We start from the raw sequence: 21,395 nt of genomic DNA, 5'->3' as shown, positions 1-21,395 counted from the left end.
CAGACCACACTCAGTATACACTAACCTCTCACAGACAACACTCAGTACACACTAACCTCTCACAGACAACACTCAGTACACACTAACCTCTCACAGACAGCACTCAGTATACACTAACCTCTCACAGACAACACTCAGTATACACTAACCTCTCACAGACAACAGTCAGTACACACTAACCTCTCACAGACAACAGTCAGTATACACTAACCTCACACAGACAGCACTCAGTATACACTAACCTCTCACAGACAACAGTCAGTATACACTAACCTCTCACAGACAACAGTCAGCAGTGTTTCCTCTACATGCATTTATTGGTGGCGGGCCGCCACGATGGAATTTCCTCCGCCACGATTGATTCAGTCCACAAAAAAAAAAAAAAAAAAAGTTCTCAAAAAAAAATAAAAATAAAAAATCTGAACATTTTAGCTGATTAAAATATATCTGATCCTAGATCAGCGCTATAATGGATGTTGACTAAAAGTGCACCTAAATCCACGCCCATCTCTCTCTAACCGCTGATCCAAAATCAGATTAATGACATTCAGTTGACGACGTGACACAAGGGCTCCTGATTGGTCTAAATGTGAACTGTGGTATTATTGTTATTGTGTACAGGCCACCGTAGTGACATCCGGGGGGTATTTCATCAACATCGCTAAAGGGAAAATCCAGGTTTAGTCTGATAAATCTCGCGAGAGTTCTTACAAATATCCAGGCATATTCTGATAGGTCTCGCGAGAGTTATCAAAAATAAGCCAGGATTTTCCTTTAGCGACGTTGATGGAATACCCCCCAGGTCAGGTGGGCAGGTTACGACGAGACAACAAGAGACCGGTATTGTAGAGCTTACAGAGCGAGTTAAAATAAAGACACTTACATTGAAATACAGAAGGACTCACGTGTATGTTTAATAGAATAACACGACATGGTGTCAGAAGTCCTGTAAGTGAGTGTTAAGAGTTAGATCGGCCGACAAGTGTCATTTGAGCTCGTGACGGTGAGAAGGGAGAAGAAAAGATGGATGCTAATGCTAACGCGGGAGCAGCTGCAGTCCAGAGAACGGCGCCAGTTTCAAGTGCTACGTTAGCAGACATTAGCAAGTCAAAAAACGATTCTTATGTGACGTCACTTTAGCAACGACACAGTATTGTCAAGGGGAAAAGAAGGGAAGACGATTTTTTTATTGACAACGGAATTACATGCTGGAAAAACATGCAGCTAAAATTCTGGGAACATTTGGACAATAAGAGACACACGGGAGAAGTACGGGAAAACAGGGCTCATGTGGGTCTCATCAAAGGTAAGAGTTTGTTTTCTTTAACTCAGCTGATACTCAGCTGTTTACCGAATGCTCCATCTGACTGTGATTTTACTTCTGTAATGTGGTGGGTTGACATAATTCACGCACGGAACTATAGGTTGAGACTATTGTTCCGTCCGTAGTACCCAAGTTGTTTAGACTGTTCTATTTACTGCTTGAGTGTGTTGTTGACAATCGTTCATGTCCTTCATTAAACGTTTAGCTTTGTCATTTGATACGCCGCCTACGACTACCATCTCTCTGCACTACAGTAAACAGTTAATCAGTAACGTTAGCCGCTTTTGTGCTCATGTAGGCCTACTTCGTATTATATTATAGCTGATGATCTTTGTGTGTGTATGTGACTGTCAGTCACAAGTTTATATTCTGTATATTCATTTTTTTGGGCCATCCTCTAGTTTTGGCTGTGATTAGAAAAAAAAAAAGAAAAAAAAAAAAAACTTGTTTTGAGCGCGCGTGCGCGTTTCATGCGCGTGCACGCTAAAAAAATCGGCCACCCGCCACCATTGGAAAAATTCCTGGAGGAAACACTGAGTCAGTATACACTAACCTCTCACAGACAACAGTCAGTACACACTAACCTCTCACAGACAACACCGGAGTGCCCAGCCTAGCACTAAAAGGTTCTGAGGAGACTTCTACCCCTTCGGCCATAATGTAAACCCTATAATAATAATAAACCAAAAAATCTCTCTCTCTCTCTCTCTCTCTCTCTCTCTCTCTCTCTCTCTCTCTGTTTTATGTGGTATCTAGCTAGCAACAACCCTTTGATTGGCTACAAAATGAATAATGAATCATTTTTGGTTAATAAAGTCACCCGTGGCACTCTAGAACGTTGACAATTTGGGTGACTTTATTCACCCTCGGCACTAAATGAGTTAAGGCCAGAGATGAGTCTCCTAATATCATGTTCTGTTACCACAGGAGTGAGACAGGAGTGAGACAGGGGTGACACAGGAGTGAGAGAGGAGTGAGACATGAGTGAGACTGGGATGAGACAGAAGTGAGACAGGGGTGAGACACGGCTGAGACAAGAGTGAGACCGGAGTGAGAGAGGGGTGAGAGAGGAGCGAGACAGGGGTGAGAGAGGAGTGAGACAGGAGTGAGACAGGAGTGAGACAGGAGTGAGACAGGAGTGGGACAAGAGTGAGACCGAAGTGAGACAGGGGTGAGAGAGGAGTGAGAAAGGAGTGAGATAGGAGTGAGACAGAAGTGAGAGAGGAGTGAGAAAGGGGTGAGAGAGGAGTGAGACAGGAGTGAGAGAGGAGTGAGACAGAAGTGAGACAGAAGTGAGAGAGGAGTGAGACAGGGGTGAGACAAGAGTGAGACCGGAGTGAGAGAGGGGTGAGAGAGGCACGAGACAGGGGTGAGACAGGGCTGAGACAGGGCTGAGACAGGGGTGAGACAGGCTCTGTCTACATCACCTTTTAGCACTTAGTGGCTCCTCTGCCTCCACCGTGTTCTCCTCCGGCTGGAAGCGGAAGTCCTCGATGTAAACCCCAAACGTGTCGTACATCCACTTGTGCGAGCGCGTGTACAGGGTCTCCTTCTGCTTCTCTGAGGGGCACAGGTAGACAGGAAGAGAAAGGTTAAAGTTCAGCTTAGAAGTTGGATGAAGTTGCTCCAGGACAAGACCACTAATCTAGGGTCAGTTGTGTGTTTTCACCTCGTCAAGGCTAGATTTGATATGGGTGATTCTAAGGTAGATTTGGGACTCTAACCCTAAATTCTTTAATTCTATTATCTATTCTTTATCTTCTGCTCAAAGCGGTTTATTGTATTGATCTAATCTTTATTTAGGCACAATACAGAAAGACCTCACTAAGAAACAGACCACAGGTGGTTAGTTTTTTTTTTTCTTTCTTTTTTTTATAACTCCCGGTTTAAGAGCCTGTTTTAATCAGAGTTAATACCAGAGGCCTATTAGCCTAAATAACTCTGAGCTCTCCTCTCGCTCACTCACTCAGCCTTTGAGTGAGGAACAACACACACACACGTGTGCGAGCACACACACACACACACACTGCTAGATCACCACAGGCCTGCCTGCCCTAGTTAATCTGATCTACAAATGTAGCCCATTTCCAAAAATACTACCCTCCCTAGTACCTGCAGGTAGACCAACAACCCTTTCTAGAACCCACAGCACGGCAACCTCATTATTCTATCATAACAGACCATCACAAACAAGCTCTGCGGCACATTGATGCAGCTTGTTCACCCCCTCTCCCGCCCACACACACACACATACACACACAAACAAACAACGCACACAACAGCCACCCACACACACGGTTGCTGTCGAACAGACTGCTGTCGTTAATCTCTGTTTCACAAACAGAAAATGTCTCTCCTCTAATGAGGACATTCAGCATGGAGGCAACAATGTCTCCTGATATAAACACTCCTGTTGAGCCTGCAGCCACGGGGACATCTGGCATGACAACACACCTGCTTTATCATTCTGAACCCCCCCCCCCCCCCCCTCCCCCCTTTCTTCCCACACAGACACAGGATTCCACTCTGATGGGATTCCTAGAATAGACCCTACACACATATATACACACACACACACACACACACACACAGACACACCCTTCCAAGAATAGACGCTACAAACTCCCTTCGACCACTTCGACCGCTCCCCACACAACACACACCACTCCAAACCGTCTCCCACGCACCCCCCCCCCCCCCGCAGTCCCACCAGGTGTCAGCAGGGACATCCTGGGTCACCCTCCTCCCTGCTCTCCTCCTCCCTTTCCGTCAGCGCCGCGGTCCTCCCCGACTCCAACCTGCCACTGGATCCCTTCCCAGAGTCGCTGGAGACAGGGGGGAGGACAGGCTAGTCTGGAAACAACCCCTAGCCCCCCCCACCCCTCCCGGCTACCTTCCCTGTTGGCTTCTCAGGGATGTAATTAGGCCCAAAAACTAGGTGGAGCAGAAAGCTATCATCTCAGACAGCCCACAGTTGGATAGAGCAATGGCAGAACGCCAGATATTAAAACCAAGCCGATCCAAAACACACACACACACACTGAAGGGAATGTTGCTGAGGACGCTGGGTTGTGGGACCCCGAGGGTCATGTTTGTGTGTTTTCTGAGCAAGCTCGTTTTTAGAATTCACCCTCGGTCTCGCTCTCCTTTGCGGCCGTGCTTACCTGTGCCGTTGTTTGAGGGAGACTGGGGTTTACTGCGAGGAGGCTGTGGTGGTGAGTCTTCCAACCTGACGACAGAGAGAGGAAAACAGACAGGAAACGATTGGGGAGTTAAAGTGATAATATATACGATGCTTTGACCTATGGGGGGCACTCTTGAGCAGGTTGTGTCCCCTAAATAGACGGCAAATAGTGTCAAGATATGACCTGCTTGGGCACATTGGGGCACACCTCCCTACTACACCCATGAGAAAAACAAATGCATATTTTTGGCAGAAGTTGTAATAGATTAAAACAAAGGACTGTGTAGTCTATTGAGAGAGACAGAAATAAACCGAGCATACAGTCAACACTCAAGCCAACATCTATCTATCTATCTGGGGGCAGCAGTAGCCTAGTGGTTAGAGAGGCCAGCTAACAATCTGAAGGTAGCTGGTTCAATCCCCACCTCAGGAGGGAGCTGCATGTGCCCTTGAGCAAGACAGTTAACCCCTAATTGCTGCAGGGGCACCGACTAGGGCTGACCCTGTGCCTAGAGCAACAACAAAAAAGAAATTCCAACAATCGATTGACAAGTTGATTGCACATCAAATAAAACATTATTAACATGATTATCTATGTGATGTAAAGACTTGGTGACAAAAGTTATGTACTGTATCTTTAAGAAGACTGTGTACAAGTTGCCCTGTACTGCCATGGATGTCCCCGTGTCCCTGACTGACTGCAGGGATAAGGAGCGGGGGGGGCGACATGGTGACATGTCCTTTTGGCAGGAGTGGCAATGTCACCTGATACCAGAGCGAACTCGGTGACCCAGTATCGTCAACAAAGGTCTTATCTGGTCGCCAAACAACACAGATGGACTAATTCCTAGCATAGTTCTGCTGTGTCATGGCTCTCTGCTTTGAGACGGAGGAGGCTCGTGACTTGTTTCTAACACACACACACACACACACACACACACACACACACACTGTGATGCACATACACAAACTGCGACACAGACACACACACACACACACACACACACACACACACACACACACTGCTCCTTGAGGAATTCCCAGCCTTGCGCCAAGCAAGCAGTGGGAACATCTATTTTTAACAGGAGCCATGAAGAAGAACTGAAGAACAGATCACTGGGGCTGACACACACACACACACACACACACACACACACACACACACACACACACACACACACACATCACCCACCTGGACTTGAGCACCTCGTTCATCTTCTGCTCCAGGTCGAGCCTCCTCACTCTCTCCCTCTCCAGCTCCTGCTTCAGCGTGTCCACATTGGTCTCTTCTCTCAGCTTTCTCAACTCTTCCTCTGGAAACCAGCAAAAAAACAAAAGAAAAAACACACATAAATGTCAGGAAAATCATCCCAAATGATATGAAAAAAAATTGTACAATCCCCCTAAAATGTCCTCTGATAGTCTGCAGTAAATAGAAGAACATATCATCATCACCATCATGGCTGTTGATTTTGATAAAAGCACACCTTCATGCACCGGTGCTAACCTGAGTCAGCGTATGCTGCTCTGCTACGCCAGCTAGGTCCATTAGAGCATAACAGTGTAGCTAACCTGAGTTACAGACAGCATCGTACTACACTATGCTATGCTAGGTCCATTAGAGAATAAAAGTGCAGCTAACCTGAGTTACAGACAGCATCATTCTACACTATGCTATGCTATGTCCATTAGAGAATAACAGTGTAGCTAACCTGAGTTACAGACAGCATCATTCTACGCTATGCTATGCTAGGTCCATCAGAGCATAACAGTGTAGCTAACCTGAGTTACAGACAATGTACTGCTACGCTAGCTAGGTCCATTCAAGAATAACAGTGCAGCTTCATCCGATACGTGAATCATGTGATTGTGACCCCATTGTAGAGACTGGCCCCCTGCTGTGTGTGTGCAGGTGTAGAATGATAGTGACTGGATGAAACATTGGGCCTCTCAGCCCTGCCCCTTCATGGGGGGGGGTTTAAACACTGACAAATGAGTAAAGGGGGAGGTTTACACACTGACAGAAGAGTCAAGAGCCTGTTCAATGTTTACAATCAATCACCACCTGCTGACACACAAGGAGACACTCTGGTAATCGGTTATCTAATCACCTCTTACTCTCCCCTCTCGCTCTGTCTCTGTCTCTCGATTTTGTCTCTTTCTATTTCCCACATCTTGCCCCCTCCCTCTTTATCCTTCCTCTCTATTTCCCCTGACCCATCTTCCTCTACCCTCTACCCCCCACCCCCCGCCCCCCCCCCCCCGTCCTTGGCAGACTGGCTCCGTCCCCAGCTCCAGTGTCAGGTATTGTCAGGTGATTGTGGAGTTGCTGTCGGTAGGTCCTGTGTGTCCCTCGCCACCTTTTGTCCCCTTCGCTAAAGAGTCATGAATATTGGATCAGAGAGGGCACAGCTCTCCTCACACTGCCAGAAAGGCTAGGGGGGGGGGGGACTGAGGCCTCCTCTCACATAGTATAATCCATGCCCGCTAGCCTTTATCCAAAGCAACTTGGAATACAGTGAGCTCATATCTATATTTTAGCACATGTATATTTGGTCCCAGCGGGACTCAAACTCGAGTGTTGTGTTGTTGCCAGTGCCATGCTGCTCTACCAACTGAGCCACAGAGGACCGCCTCTACTTGACCCACCTCGGCCTTCTGCAGCCCCTGCACCAACCCCTCACACAGAAAACAAGTACCGGTACTTTGTTTTAAACAGAGAGATATTTTGGATTTGGGACTGGATTGGTCACCCATTCCCAGATAGTGTTGAGGTGTTGAGGTGAAAGTGAAGAGGTCTTCGGACTAGTAAACCGTAACACCAGGTTTTACACGTCACAACCTAACCTACTTCGTCCTGAGTATTCAATTGGTTTTCTGTTTTGTTAAAAGCCACACTGCAGTGAGGGCATCTAGCAAAAAGCTAGTTTCATCGTCACACAAAGACAAAGAACAGGGCACAATGTAAAACTGGTATCAGGACTGGGAACATATTGCTCTCAGGTCGAACAATAACTGTCCATCTCCCATGTGCTCAGGCTGACTCCGGGCCCCCTGTTAATAGCTCTCACACAATAGCCTTCGCTCCAGCTGAGAGAAAAACACTATTTCACCAACACAATACAGTTTCTCTGTAAAGAGAGCATGTTTGTTTTTTTATGAAAAGAAGTTGGGCTATGATAGTTTGTTATCTGTGAAAGTCATTTAACAACCTCTAACCCCACAGATGAGTGTGTGGCTAAGGAGTATGCCGTTTTAAAGGCGTCCAGGGTAGGGATGTTGCGTATCGCCGCAGGGAGAGAGTTCCAGAGGTTGAGGGCTGCCACACTAAAAGCTCTGGCCCCCGACAGAGGATTGGATGTACTGGAGCCTGTCCAGGGTTTTGTTGGGTACCCTGAAGAGGACACCATTACAGTAGTCCAGGCGGGAGCGGACAAAAGTATGGACCAGGGTTTCAGCGACAGAGTCTGACAGTGATGGTCAGAGTCTGGCAATGTTCCTTAGGTGAAAAAAAATTGGTGACGGACTTGATATGGGATTGGAAGGAAAGGGTGGAGTCCAGGATGACACCCAGGTTGCGGACTTCGGGAGATGGGGAGATGGAGCAGCTGTCAACCTCAATGATGTCACCAACCTTCCGGAGCAGCGCCCTGGGTGCCACAACCATGAGCTCTGTTTTCTTGCCATTATGACTGAGAAAATGTCATGACATCCAAGTTTTTATCCCATGCAGGCAGTTGACAAGAGACTGAGGTGGCGAGCGGTGCTGAGATAGGTTTGGGTATCGTCAGTGTAGCAGTGGAAGTTGAGGCCATGATGGCGGATGATCTGGAAGAAGAGGAGGGGCCCCAAGCACAGAGCCTTGAGGCACACCTTGATTGATTGGGGCTGGGGCGGGGGAACTTGAGCCATTGATGGTAACAAACAGTTCCCTGTTGGAGAGGTAGGATTGGAACCAGGAGAGGGCTGTACCGGTGACACCTAGGAGGGCATATAGGCAGTTGAGGAGGATGGTGTGGGAGACAGTATCAAAAGCTGCGGAGATGTCCAGGAGGATGAGGATGCTGATGCGGCCAGTCAGCAGCGATGAGGAGATGGTTGATGACGTGTTGTGTGTTGTCGGGAGCAGGCCCATCAGAATAAGAATGTCAATGTGGATGTTATGACTAACAGCACGACTGGAACAATTACAAAATGGCCACCTGCTGTACCGTAGCGACAGTACACATGCCAATCCATAGAACTACCCAGGACTGTCGAACACCACACTGCCCCGTAAAAACACACTCTGTCAAAACAAGCACTGTGCCGTAATGAAGACAGTACGGCGTCATTCACTCCATTAATATACAATAGCAGTAGCCTGGAGCCAGTCTAGCGTGGAGTATGATTAGCCGGCCCTGTCACCCGTCTCTATGAGACACACTACAGAGGACCGTGACAGACACAGCTCAGGGCCAGTCTGAGTCTGAGAGGAAGGGAGAGAGAGAGAAGGAGGGAGGACATGAGAAATGAGAGAGAGAGCATGCAAGAGAAAGAGAGAGAGCATGCAAGAGAAAGAGAGCGCATAGATGGATAGATGTCTCCACATTGGGTGTACGTTGTGTGTGTGTGTGTGTGTGTGTGTGTGTGTGTGTGTGAGAGAGTGACAGAGAGTGAGCCAGCCCTCCTGCAAGGAAACATGTATAATTCACACACGCTCCTCTGCCATCTCCTAATTAAAGAGTGTAGGAGATTAATACTATAGCATCTCTCTCTCTCTATCCTTCCCCCTCCCTCCCTCCCTCTCTCACACTCTCCTTTCTATCTGTTAGCCCTCATGTAACATTCATTAGCACCTCTGATATAATAGCCCCATCCCCGCTACTTCACCAAGCTATCATAACCTACATCTGAGGAGCTCTCCAGTCAGACAGGACATAGTCAGTCTCTCAGTCTCTCTCTCTCTCTCCATCCCAACCTCCCTCCTTCTCACCCTCTGACTAATGATGGCCTTCAGGTGCAGTACTGACGTGGGACTTCACGCTGTGCTAATGTGTTCTTGGGTGAAGTGCAGGGATGAAAGCTCCCACCACCTAATGAGGATCAACTGGCACGGTGTGTCATGTGTGTAGGTGGTGGCTGTTCCAAGTGGACTAGCTCCCTCCTAGCCTCCACGACTGCCCAGGTTTAATGAGACGCTGTTCAAAGACCGACAGTGAACCTGTCCCTGTAAAATGTTGAAATAAAAAAAAAATAAGACCATGAAAAAAAAAAAAAACACCACCACCACCACCAAGAAATAGAGGGGTAGATCCGAGGACATAGTGCAAAATGAACCCCAACCCTCCTTTGTCACTCCTGGTCGATAAAAGTGGATCAGTCTGGATTCCATCCGCCTCGATACAATCAAGCTACACAACAACAACAGTTGAGAGAGTTCTGCGCCGTCAAATTCAGACCCGCCACTGCTGGAGGAAACTACCCAGAAAGCCCCATCAGAAAGGGGAGCGGCCAGCCCAGCGAGACGGGGTGGAAATAGAAACTCAAGTGTCACTGCAGGGGGAATGTGGCTCGCACAACACACAGACGTGCGATCGATCCAAACACTCTGATTGGCTACACTGCGGGCCATCTCTCTTTCTTTTCCCCCCCCCCTCGCGCTTCAGAAACTTAGAAATAGGAAAGAAACTCCTGAAACTCCGAGGACGATCATCTTGGTGATGCCGGTGACATTTCCTAACACCTCTTTCCGGAACACTCCAGCAGAAGGGCTTATAACACGTGTTTCCTACTGTGTTTAGTGTGTGTGTGTAAACGTGAATTGAGGTAAACATGTTTGTTAGTATGGTGAAGCGTGCAGGGTCACGAGTAGTAGTGTTTGTAAACGTGTGTGTGTGTGTGTGTGTGTGTGTGTGTGTGTGGGTGTGTAGGGTCATGAGTAGGCCCTAGTTTCACTGTGTAAGTAGCTTAGCCGTGACCAAGGTTCTGAGTGCCAGAAAATGCCTGTAAACCTATTAGCCAGACTGACAGCTGAGTGGGACAGACCAGACCAGGACAGAGTAGAGCAGGCCAGACCAGACCAGACCAGACCAAACCAGACCAGACCAGACCAGACCAGGACAGAGTAGAGCAGGCCAGACCAGACCAGACTAGACCAGACCAGGACAGAGTAGAGCAGGCCAGACCAGACCAGACCAGACCAGACCAGACCAGGACAGAGTAGAGCAGGCCAGACCAGACCAGACCAGGACAGAGTAGAGCAGGCCAGACCAGACCAGACTAGACCAGACCAGGACAGAGTAGACCAGACCAGGACAGAGTAGACCAGACCAGACCAGACTAGACCAGACCAGGCCAGACCAGGACAGAGTAGAGCAGGCCAGACCAGACCAGACTAGACCAGACCAGGACAGAGTAGACCAGACCAGACCAGACTAGACCAGACCAAGACAGAGTAGAGCAGGCCAGACCAGACCACACCAGACCAGACCAGACCAAGACCGAGTAGAGCAGGCCAGACCAGACTAGTCCAGACCAGACCACGACAGAGTAGAGCAGGCCAGACCAGACAAGTCCAGACCAGACCAGACCAGGACACAGTAGAGCAGACCAGACCAGACTAGACAAGACCAGACCAGGACAGAGTAGAGCAGGCCAGGCCAGACTAGGCCAGACCAGACCAGACCAGACCAGACCAGACTAGACCAGGCCAGACTAGGCCAGACCAGACCAGACCAGGCCAGACTAGGCCAGACCAGGACACGACAGGACAGAGTAGAGCAGGCCAGACCAGGACAGGGTAGAGCAGGCCAGACCAGACTAGTTCAGACCAGACCAGACCAGACCAGGACAGGACAGGACAGGACAGGACAGGACAGGACAGAGTAGAGCAGGCCAGACCAGACTAGACCAGACCAGACCAAGACAGGACAGGACAGAGTAGAGCAGGCCAGACCAGACTAGACTAGACCAGACCAGACCAGACCAGGACAGGACAGAGTAGAGCAGGCCAGACCATGCTAGACCAGACCAGACCAGGACAGGAAAGAGTAGAGCAGGCCAGACCAGACTAGACTAGACCAGGACAGACCATTGTAATGGATGGAACGCAATAAGGAATGAGATCAAACACATTATCAAAACACAAGCTTAATGCCATTCCTCAAACTATTCCATGCATGACAATGAGCCCTGTCTCCTCCTCTGACCCCCCCCCTCATCTCAATCTCTTTCTATGCATGTCTCTCTCTCTCTCTCTCTCTCTCTCTCTCTCTCTCTCTCTCTCTCTCTCTCTCTCTCTCTCTCTCTCTCTCTCTCTCTCTCTCTCTCTCTCTCTCTCTCTCTCTCTCTCTCTTCTCTCTCTCTCTCTCTCTCTCTCTCTCTCTCTCTCTCTCTCCTGACCTCTCTCCCTCCATCTCAATGTCTTTCAATCCATTTCTCTCCCTCCCTCCCTCTCTCCCTACCATCTCTGTCTCTCTTTCTATCAATGTTCCTCCCTCCATCCCTACCATCTCTCCCCCCCCCCCCTCTGCTTGTGTGATTGCTATTGAATGTGGTGGAGTAATCAGGCAGGCCCTGTCACAATCTGTCACTCCTCATCCCATCGTCAAGGGCAACGAGATGAACACTGGAATCTGTGTGTGTGTGTGTGTGTGTGTGTGTGTGTGTGTGTGCGCGTGTGTTTGTGTGTATTGACCTGCAATGGCCTGTGCAAGCGTGCGTGTTTGTGATTGTCATATTGTGGTAATGTACAGTGTGTGCTGACCTGAGCTGGTATGTGTTCTACTGTGTGTGTGTGTGTGTGTGTGTGTGTGTGTGTGTGTGTGCTGGCCTGAGCTGGTATGTGCTCTACTGTGTGTGTGTGTGTGTGTGTGTGTGTGTGTGTGTGACCCCTAAAGACCCCCTATAGATCGCGCCTCCACCACAGCCTGTTAATGTGGAAACAGTCCCTGTCCGATCCGCCCTGCACTCTGCCAGAGGGCCAGGAGGGGCAGGAGGGGCCAGGCCAGCGGTCTGGGCCAGGGCAGCTGGCTTAGTTTACCCTGGGTCACAGTGGCACAGAAGCCTGTTTCACTTCTCTGTGACCGCTATGAGCCTCAGTAAACCAGACATGATGCACAACAGAGGGACAAATTCATGCTCAAATGTCACGCTCGGGAGAGAAATACTCCTTGAAATAGCTGTGACCTTCTTTCTCAGGCCTCTGTAGATCAGCTCTCCTCTGTCTCTCTCTCTCTCGCGCTCGCTCGCTCTGCTGGAAAACCCCAGAATCCTGAAGAGAAGTATCCATTTGTCTTGTACACGTGAGGAAAATTAAGGAGTTAATCTCCTTTAAATGCATATATCCTTGGTAATCCGCTACCATAAGTCACGGCTATGGAAGTTTAGACAGAGAATTTGCCATTTTGGTTTCAATGAATATGTCTGTTCCCCTGTTTCTATCTCTGTGATTAGAGCAAAGAGATTGGATATCAGAATAGACAGGAAGGGGCGGATGCAATACAAACGCCCGATTAACAGGCCAGGTGCCAGAACCAACACCTTGGAACGGCCATTGATTTTGTATGGGGGAGGGGGGGGGACCGTAATTCATGACATGACCACCGTGACCACCGTGTGTGGTGAGATGGTGATTTTACGTTGCTTACGCGCTAAATAGATAAACATAGTACATGGACCTACAGTAAATATGAGATTAAACATTCAAACACGCGGTGGGCAAGACGCATGTTTGGGTGTGCTGAGCCCCCCCCCCCCACCCCCCGTCCATAGCTGATGTCTGATAACCAGGGTCACAATGGTAATGGCAAACGCATCAAATGTGTATGTACACAGGTTTGGTTCCCTTATACTTGGACACACTGGCGGTATACCCAACTGCGCATGTTTGGCAGGACACTAGGGTTTTTTTCGACAAAGATAGAAAATCGAAACCAAGTGTGTCCATTTATATTCAGAGTAAACCTGCCGACAAGGCAGGAGTAATGTTCTCTATTGCCAACCAACGAGCCAAAATCCTGCCATTTGTCTGCTTAGCCTACTTATGGATGTGATCAGAGATCAGACTTATGGATGTGATCAGAGAACACTGGGCTCTCCATCCTCTTTAGTTAGACAGCCCTCCCTGTCTGGTCCTGAATGATAATAGCTCTGTCCAGGCCCGGTTAGAGGCCCGCGGGCCAGACACACCCAGGGAAGGGACACGCCTGAACATGGATGAACCTAATGAGGCAGATAGACAAGAGGTCAAAGGTGACTTGCTGTGGGAGGCATGAGGCAGAAGACAGATGTTACAGATGATACAGGTGATACAGAAGCAGACAGAGACAGAGAGAGAGAGGGGTCAAAGTTGACTGAGTTGAATGAGACAGAACTGACAGGACAGAAGTTCTAGTAGCCAGAGACCGGAGATGACTGCAGTAAGACTGAGGTTGTGATGAGCAGTAAGACTGAGGTTGTGATCACTAGTTGACTTACTGAGGTTGAGGTTATAGACCACTAGTTGACTTACTGAGGTTGAGGTTATAGACCACTAGTTGACTTACTGAGGTTGAGGTTATAGACCACTAGTTGACTTACTGAGGTTGAGGTTATAGACCACTAGTTGACTTACTGAGGTTGAGGTTATAGACCACTAGTTGACTTACTGAGGTTGAGGTTATAGACCACTAGTTGACTTACTGAGGTTGAGGTTATAGACCACTAGTTGACTTACTGAGGTTGAGGTTATAGACCACTAGTTGATTTACTGAGGTTGAGGTTATAGACCACTAGTTGACTTACTTTGAGGTTGCTCTTGTGGATCTTAATCCTGTCTGCCGCTCCATCATAGAGCAGCTCCATCCCTGCAGCCCTCCAGCTCTGACACACACACAGCCTAGACCCCCCCCCCCCCCCAACCCTCACCACTGTATCCTACAGGACAGAACAGAACCCCCCCCCCCCCCCCGACGTACCCCGTTCACATAAACACAACCCCACCCCCCACTGTAGAAGAGCACAGTAGCCCCCAAACTAAACCCCCTCACTAAAACCTGGCACTCTTGATACCTGGACTGGACGGGTCTCAACCCAACTCTGATAAACACCCGCGCCGCGCCACGCCACGCGACCCCCGTCACTTCAGCCGAGCAGCACCACTGTTAGCTTGTCGTTGCGCCTGTAGCTCCAGGCCCGTGCAGTGACGCGTTGGAACACACTGCACCATCCAACCACCGCTGAGCGACCTCCAGGAGAGGAGAATGAGGCGACAGTACTGTAAGTGGGTCTGCTGTAACACTGGACAGGCTGGGCTAGGAGGAGGAGAGAGGGTGAGAGAGAGAGGCAGAGAGAGAGAGGGGGAATAGAAGAAGAAGAAGAAGGGAGAGGGGAACAGGCTGGTGCAGTCTGCAGAGAGAGATAGAGAGAGAAAGAGAGAGAGAGAGAAAGAGAAAGAGAAAGAGAGAGAGAGAGAGGTGGAACCCTGCCCAGCTTATACAGCCTGGAATCTCAACACCAACACTGGGCCTATACAGTACAGCTACAGCTGTCCCTCCAGGGCAGAGTGCATGTGTGTGTGTGTGTGTGTGTGTGTGTGTGTGTGTACTCAAGCAGAGCAAAGCAAATCCCACCCACCCCCCCCCCTCTCTCTCTCTCTCTCTCTCTCTAGTGCTTAAAGACCGGAGAGGAAAAGTACTGTGAGATTTCACTCATGGGCAGAACAATGCCTCCTTTCACTGTAGAGGGAGACCTGCTGTTAGACGGGGACCTCATTGTCCACATTATGTACAGTCTTTAGCCTAGCGCGACGCTACGCTACACTACACTGGGCGGAGTGGGACTGGTGGTTGAGATTAAGATTCAACGCTATTGCCGTTGAACAGAGCACAAGTACTGAGACAACGAAATGTTAGATCGTGCCCACGTCTCCTCCCCCCCCCCCCAGGGAGAACAGAACTCTGGGCTCTGGGTCGGCCATCTTCAGCAACCCTGGAGGAGTTAGGGGGGTTATAGGTGCCTTGCTCAAGGGCACAACGGCAGTGGTAGGATACCTTAGATACGATGCCAGCGACCCTCCAGTCACCAGCTCACATCCGGCTCCCTCCTGGAGGTGGGGATCGAACCAGCGACCTATCGATGGCTGGCTGGCTGGCCTCTTTAACCCCTAGGCTAGCGTTAGCCAGGTTAGTGTTAGTGACGATGGTATGTAGAGATCAAAGTGGCACCCAACACACCAACAGGCTTGATTGAAGAGAGAGAGAGCTTGACAGGTACATCACCACTAGCTCAGACACACACACACACACACACACACACACACACACATACGACCCAGCCTCTGACCCCCACCCCCCCCCCCCCCCAGGCCACACTGTCAGATAAGAAGACACAGATACAGATCTCTGTGCGATTGACAGCACGGTGACATCTCTCCACCCCCGCGTGACCCTGATGTCACTGTCATGCCCCGTGCCATGCCACTCATGTTCTTTAGCACAGGAACAAACCAACTTTTGGAGAGGGGGGGATCCACACAGGGGTAGTGGATTAGGGCAGTATCAACCCTAGTTGGACCAGTCCAGTCAAGTATGCTTCAGATAAACACTGCACGCCACACACAATCACTCGCTCCAGTCCACGAGATTAGTCCTCCACGATGATTCAATCTCGGGTCAAACACGGCGACATTGCCTGTCAGCACAGGAAGGTAATCTAATAACAGTCGTCCAGGCCTCTCCTCAGACCTCTGTTCTCTGAGAAGTGGAGGGGAAGGGGGGTGGGAACAACTGGCCGCTGAGCCAAAGACTCCTGAGAGAGAAATCTAAGTTTCCTGCCTGCCACAAAGTGAAAAGGAGCTGTCCTCTACATCCTGCCTGCAACAATGTTAGAACCTGTCCAACAGAACCCCCCCCCCACGGAGAGAGAGAGTGAGAGAAACAGATCCAACGGATACATAGAAAGAGGCAGAGGGAGAGAGGAAAAGAAGGGGGCAGAGAGAGAGAAAGAGAGAGATGTATGATTATAAGGTGGGTGATTGCTAAGATCACACAGCCTGATTTGAAGTACCGCCGTGCCAGACCCAGAGATGCCGGGGGGATGATTGGTGTCATTAGCCTGGCTATCGAGTGTCAGACGGGGGGGGGTGAAGGTCACAGCCCTTTGCTCTGCCGTGGAACAACTCTACAAACACACACTGGTGGTGGCTGACTGACCAATCAATTCTCTGTCCCCTAGCTGCCCTACTTCCTATACAGAGATTGTGTGCATGCACACACACACACACACACACACACACACACACACCTCTCTGAACTTCATATGAGTTCAAGAGTCATTACCAGGGGTGAAAACTGGTGATGGCCCAAAAAGGTGACAGTCAACAAAAAGAAAATGGCTAACCTTAGAGGAGAAATTTTTTGATGGGGGGGGGGGAATAGTGCTAGCACTAATGGTGGTAAATGGATATCGCTAGCACTAAGCTAAAAGTTATTTCAATAGCAGCGGAGTTTAGCAGACAGGAAGATTAGTTAGCTCGCGCATCATGTGACTTTGATGAGACCCCCCCCCCCCCCCACATTATATATATATTTTTGCAGATCTACACGATCTCACATGGATGACCTATTTTGAACTAAAAACTTCTAATTTAGCAGAAAGGTGACAAGTTTGCATCCCTGCAATACACACTGCACATATGCGTGCGTTTGTCTTCCTCTCCTCATTAGCCTGCCTGTCCCTTCTCTTCGTGCTGCTGATGTGTGTGTGTGTGACACTGAGTGAGTGGTCTTTATTGTGTGTCTTCGTGGAGCTAGCCCAGTCCCCCCAGGCACTGTTCCCCACCAAAACAGTACGGCTGGATCCAAATCAGAAGCCGTGGATTAATAGTGCAGTCAGGGCTGCACTTACCGGCGAAAGATTCTGCCTTCAAAATCCCCAAAACAAAAGAAGAAAACCCGCTATGACCTCCGCTGAGGTATTAAGGCAGCCGAACGATACAGTGAAAAGGTCGAGTCACAGCTGTGTAGCAATGCCTCACGCAGCATGTGGCAGGGGCTGCACACAATCTCAGACTTCAAAAAGGGAGTAGCTAGCTGCGCAGCTAACGTAGCTGGCTCTCTCCCGGACGAGCTGAAGAGCTTCTACGCCCACTTCGAGAACACCAACCTACCCGAGAGGGTGCACACACACCACAGGCAGCACAGCCAGCAGTCTGGTCATCGCCGAAAGCAGACGGCAGTGCGGAATCCGTTTAGGCGCGTCAACATCCGCAAAGCAGGCCCTGGCCAGATGACATCCCAGGCCGGGTTGATCAAAGTGTGTGCGGCGCAGCTGGCTGGTGTGTTCACAGACATATTCAATCTCTCCGTCTCCACAGGTCTCCATACTTCCCCTCCTGCTTCCATCATCGTCCCTGTGTCCCCGGGAAAGAACAAGGTATCACTCCCATGGTGAGCAAACACTTTGAGAAGCACGTCAAGGCCGAGATCTGCAGAACGCTACCACCGGGCCTGGACCCAGTGTTAATTTTGGCAGGCTTTTTAGTCACTTAGTCTTTGGTGTTTAGATGAAGATGCACACCAGTTCTAGTCACACCAAGTCACCTCCATTTTTCTTAGTTCCAGTCCAGTTCCAGTGCAGTCTCAGTCCACAAAAACTCCAAAACATGTAGTCGAGTTTTCGTCGCTGACTACAGCTTGACTAAAATGTTTGGGGGTTTTTGTGGACTGAAACTGCACTGGAATGTTTTCAGTTTTCATCAACTGGAACTGGACTGGAACTAAGAAAAATGGAGGTGAGTTGGTGTGACTAGAACTGGTGTGCATCTTCATCTAAACACCAAAGACTAAGTGACTAAAAAGCCTGCCAAAATTAACACTGCCTGGACCCCCACCATTTTGCCTATCGGCAACACAGATCCACCGGCGACGCCACGGCCACTGCACTCCACTCCACCCTCACCCACCTGGTCAAGAGGAACTCCTATGTGAGGATGCTGTTCGTAGACTGCAGTTCAGCATTCAACAACATTGTCCCCTCCAGGCTCGACACCAAGCTCAGAGACCTAGGCCTTAACCCCTGACCTATGTGACTGGATCCCGGACTTCCTGTCAGACCGACGCCAGGTGGTGAGAATAGGCTCAAAGACCTTCACCCCTCTAACCCTCAACACGGGAGCCCCCCAAGGCTGTGTCCCGAGTCCCCTCCTCTACTCCCTGTACACCCACGACCGCGAGCGCATCAGTGGATGTGAGCTTCCCTCCATCCAGGATACAATAAACAGTCTGTCAACAAAGCCCGGAGGATCATCAAATATCCCAGCCACCCCAACCACAATGTGTTTGAACCGAGGCCTTTTCCAGAGCCTCAGGGCTAAAACTCAGAGGTAAACCAACAGCTACAGGATCATGAACAAGCCTACTGTAGACAACTGACTATCATCCCCAAGCACACCCCATGTATACGGACTAGGTAAACCTTAAGCTCACAGCCACTTTACTACTTGAACTATCTATTTTATTACTAGTTGTACTGCTAATTGTATCCTGTCTTATTTGTCATTTCTGTCCTGTACTATTACCACTTTTTACATCTTGAATTATGCCTACTGTCTTATGCTAAAATGTCAGGAATCGAAGTCTAAGAATTGTACTCTCTTACACTAGTGTTATGTGACGTAACAATAAAACTTGAACAGAGAGAGAGAGAGAGAGAGAGAGAGAGAGAGAGAGATTTCGCCATTTTATCGACATCACCAATAGCAGCCCCGGGGACCTCCTCGACCCATTAGATATGATCTTTATTTGTGTACTGAAGAATTAATCATCGATGTTTATCTCAGACAGTAACATTACCATTATCAGAGGCCGCATCATGAATCAGAGCAGGCTTCTCCTGACCGTGACTGCACACAGCACAACACTGGAAATAGCTGGCGGATGTTGTCTGTCTGCCTGTCTGCCTGCCTGCCTGCCTGCCTGCCTGCCTGTCTGCCTGTCTGCCTGTCTGCCTGTCCGCCTGCCTGTCTGCTTGTCTGCCTGCCTGCCTGCTTGCTTGTCCACCTGTCTGCCCGCCTGCCTGCTGCTTTATGTATTGAGCTAAATCATTTACATAATTTAGGACAGCCCATTCTGCAATGTTTTGTGTGTGAATCCCTAATGAGTTATCTGCAGAATATGTGTGTGTGTGTGTGTGTGTGTGTGTGTGTGTGTGTGTGTTGCAGTACATCGCTAGATCACTAGCGGCCGGCACACACAGACACACACATACCCAGACAAACACCCCAGGAACACACCCAAGCTGCAGAATAAAGCACTGTTGGGTTTGTCAGAGAGAGATAAGATGGTCTGGGAGGAGAAGCCTGGAGAACTGTCTGTCTGTCTGTCTGTCTGTATACAGCCTGATCCAGACCAGATGTCCTTCCCTTTGTGTCAAAGGTAGCAAATCAATGGCATTAGATACACAATGTCTCCTCCTCCTTCGAGAGAGAGAAGAGAGAGAGAGGAGAGAGAGAGAAGAGAGAGAGAGAGAGAAGAGAGAGAGAGAGAGAGAGAGAGAGAGAGAGAGAGAGAGAGAGAGAGAGAGAGAGAGAGAGAGAGAGAGAGAGAGAGAGAGAGAGAAGAGAGAGAGGAGAGAGAGAGAGAGGAGACACAAACACACACACCACCCTCTGGTAATCTCATTACTCAGTGAGATCTGGGGGAACAGTGACACAGCAGCACTGTGACGAATGCCCTCACACACACATCCAGAAGCATCGGGGCACACACACACAGGCACACACATACATACACACAAACGGGCACACACACAAGGGAGGGTGGCAGAAGGAAGGAATAGAGAGGGGAGGAAGAGGAAAAGGGCGGAGGACGAACAGAGGGTGTGTGTGTGTGTGTGTGTGTGCACATGCTGTAAGCATGTTGTGATGACTGAGTGTGTGTTTGTGTACACGCTGTAGGCATGTTGTGATGGCTAAGTGTGTGTGTGTGTGTGTGTGTGTGTGCGCACGCTGTAGGCATGTTGTGATGACTGACTGTGTGTGTGTGTTTGTGCAGACGCTGTAGGGTGTTGTGGTGGCTGTGTGTGTGTGTGTGTGTGTATGTAAGCACGCTGTAGGTATGTTGTGCTGGCAATGTGTGTGTGTGTGTGTTTGTGCACACGCTGTAGGCATGTTGTGGTGGCTGAGTGTGTGCGAGTTTGCTTTCATATGCTGGCATTAAATGACATGGTTACATATTAACCGGTTAACTGCCCTCAAAATAGCTCTTAGCTACTGGCAAAGGAACAAATGCCAGGGAGAGAGCCGACATCACGACACACACACACACAGCTATTTTAGGAAGCAGAGGGAGAGAGAAAGAGAGAGAGAGTGGGTGGGTAGGGATAATTGAATATGACATGAAGATCCATTGTCCTCGCCAATGAGGATTTCATAATTTGAAGTGATTATCATATCAAGTTCCTAATCATTTTCGGACAAATAAAATGACTATCATACTAACAGTTGGAGGCAACTAATGTAACCACGTGCTGAAGAGTGGAGGATATCATAATCTAAGCACTCAACAAGCTTACGGTGGCAGGCTGGTCGTAGGAGGGCTTATCCCCCGACAGAGAACACCTGCTGCCCGGTATGACCAAGTGTCTATTTTCTGCCTATTGGAAATGAGTGAACGTGGAACGACAGGATGTTTGAACTGGCAACTCCCCTTGACAAGCCCACCGACACCACCGTGTACTGACTGGCCTATACTGATGCCAACCGAATGACCGCGGTTTTAATGTTGTTGAGTTGGAGCCCTGAATGAAAGAAGAAGCTGAAGGCCGAGATATTCTCAACATATTATGGATATTATCAACTGACAAGTCAAGAGAAGCTCTGTAGTTCTCTGAAGTGTACTGTAGGGGCAATGGGTGAAAACAAAATGG

The 21,395-nt window shown here is 49.2% G+C and overlaps 1 protein-coding gene across 1 annotated transcript in view; it reads right to left on the bottom strand.

The window, feature by feature from the left end:
* gramd4a (GRAM domain containing 4a) overlaps positions 1–21,395 on the bottom strand; it is a 52,293-nt gene that overhangs the window by 11,596 nt on the left and 19,302 nt on the right. The window contains exons 4-6 of the mRNA XM_080537779.1: positions 5,701–5,821; positions 4,489–4,553; positions 2,752–2,884 (exon numbers count right to left, since the gene is read on the bottom strand). Of these exons, the coding sequence (XP_080393905.1) occupies positions 2,752–2,884; positions 4,489–4,553; positions 5,701–5,821 (319 nt within the window). The remainder of the gene's footprint in view (positions 1–2,751; positions 2,885–4,488; positions 4,554–5,700; positions 5,822–21,395) is intronic.

The sequence above is a fragment of the Nansenia antarctica genome (assembly GCF_963989245.1).
Source record: "Nansenia antarctica genome assembly, chromosome: 8".
Taxonomy (NCBI): Eukaryota; Metazoa; Chordata; class Actinopteri; order Argentiniformes; family Microstomatidae; genus Nansenia; species Nansenia antarctica.
This window is presented reverse-complemented; position numbering and strand designations above follow the sequence as displayed.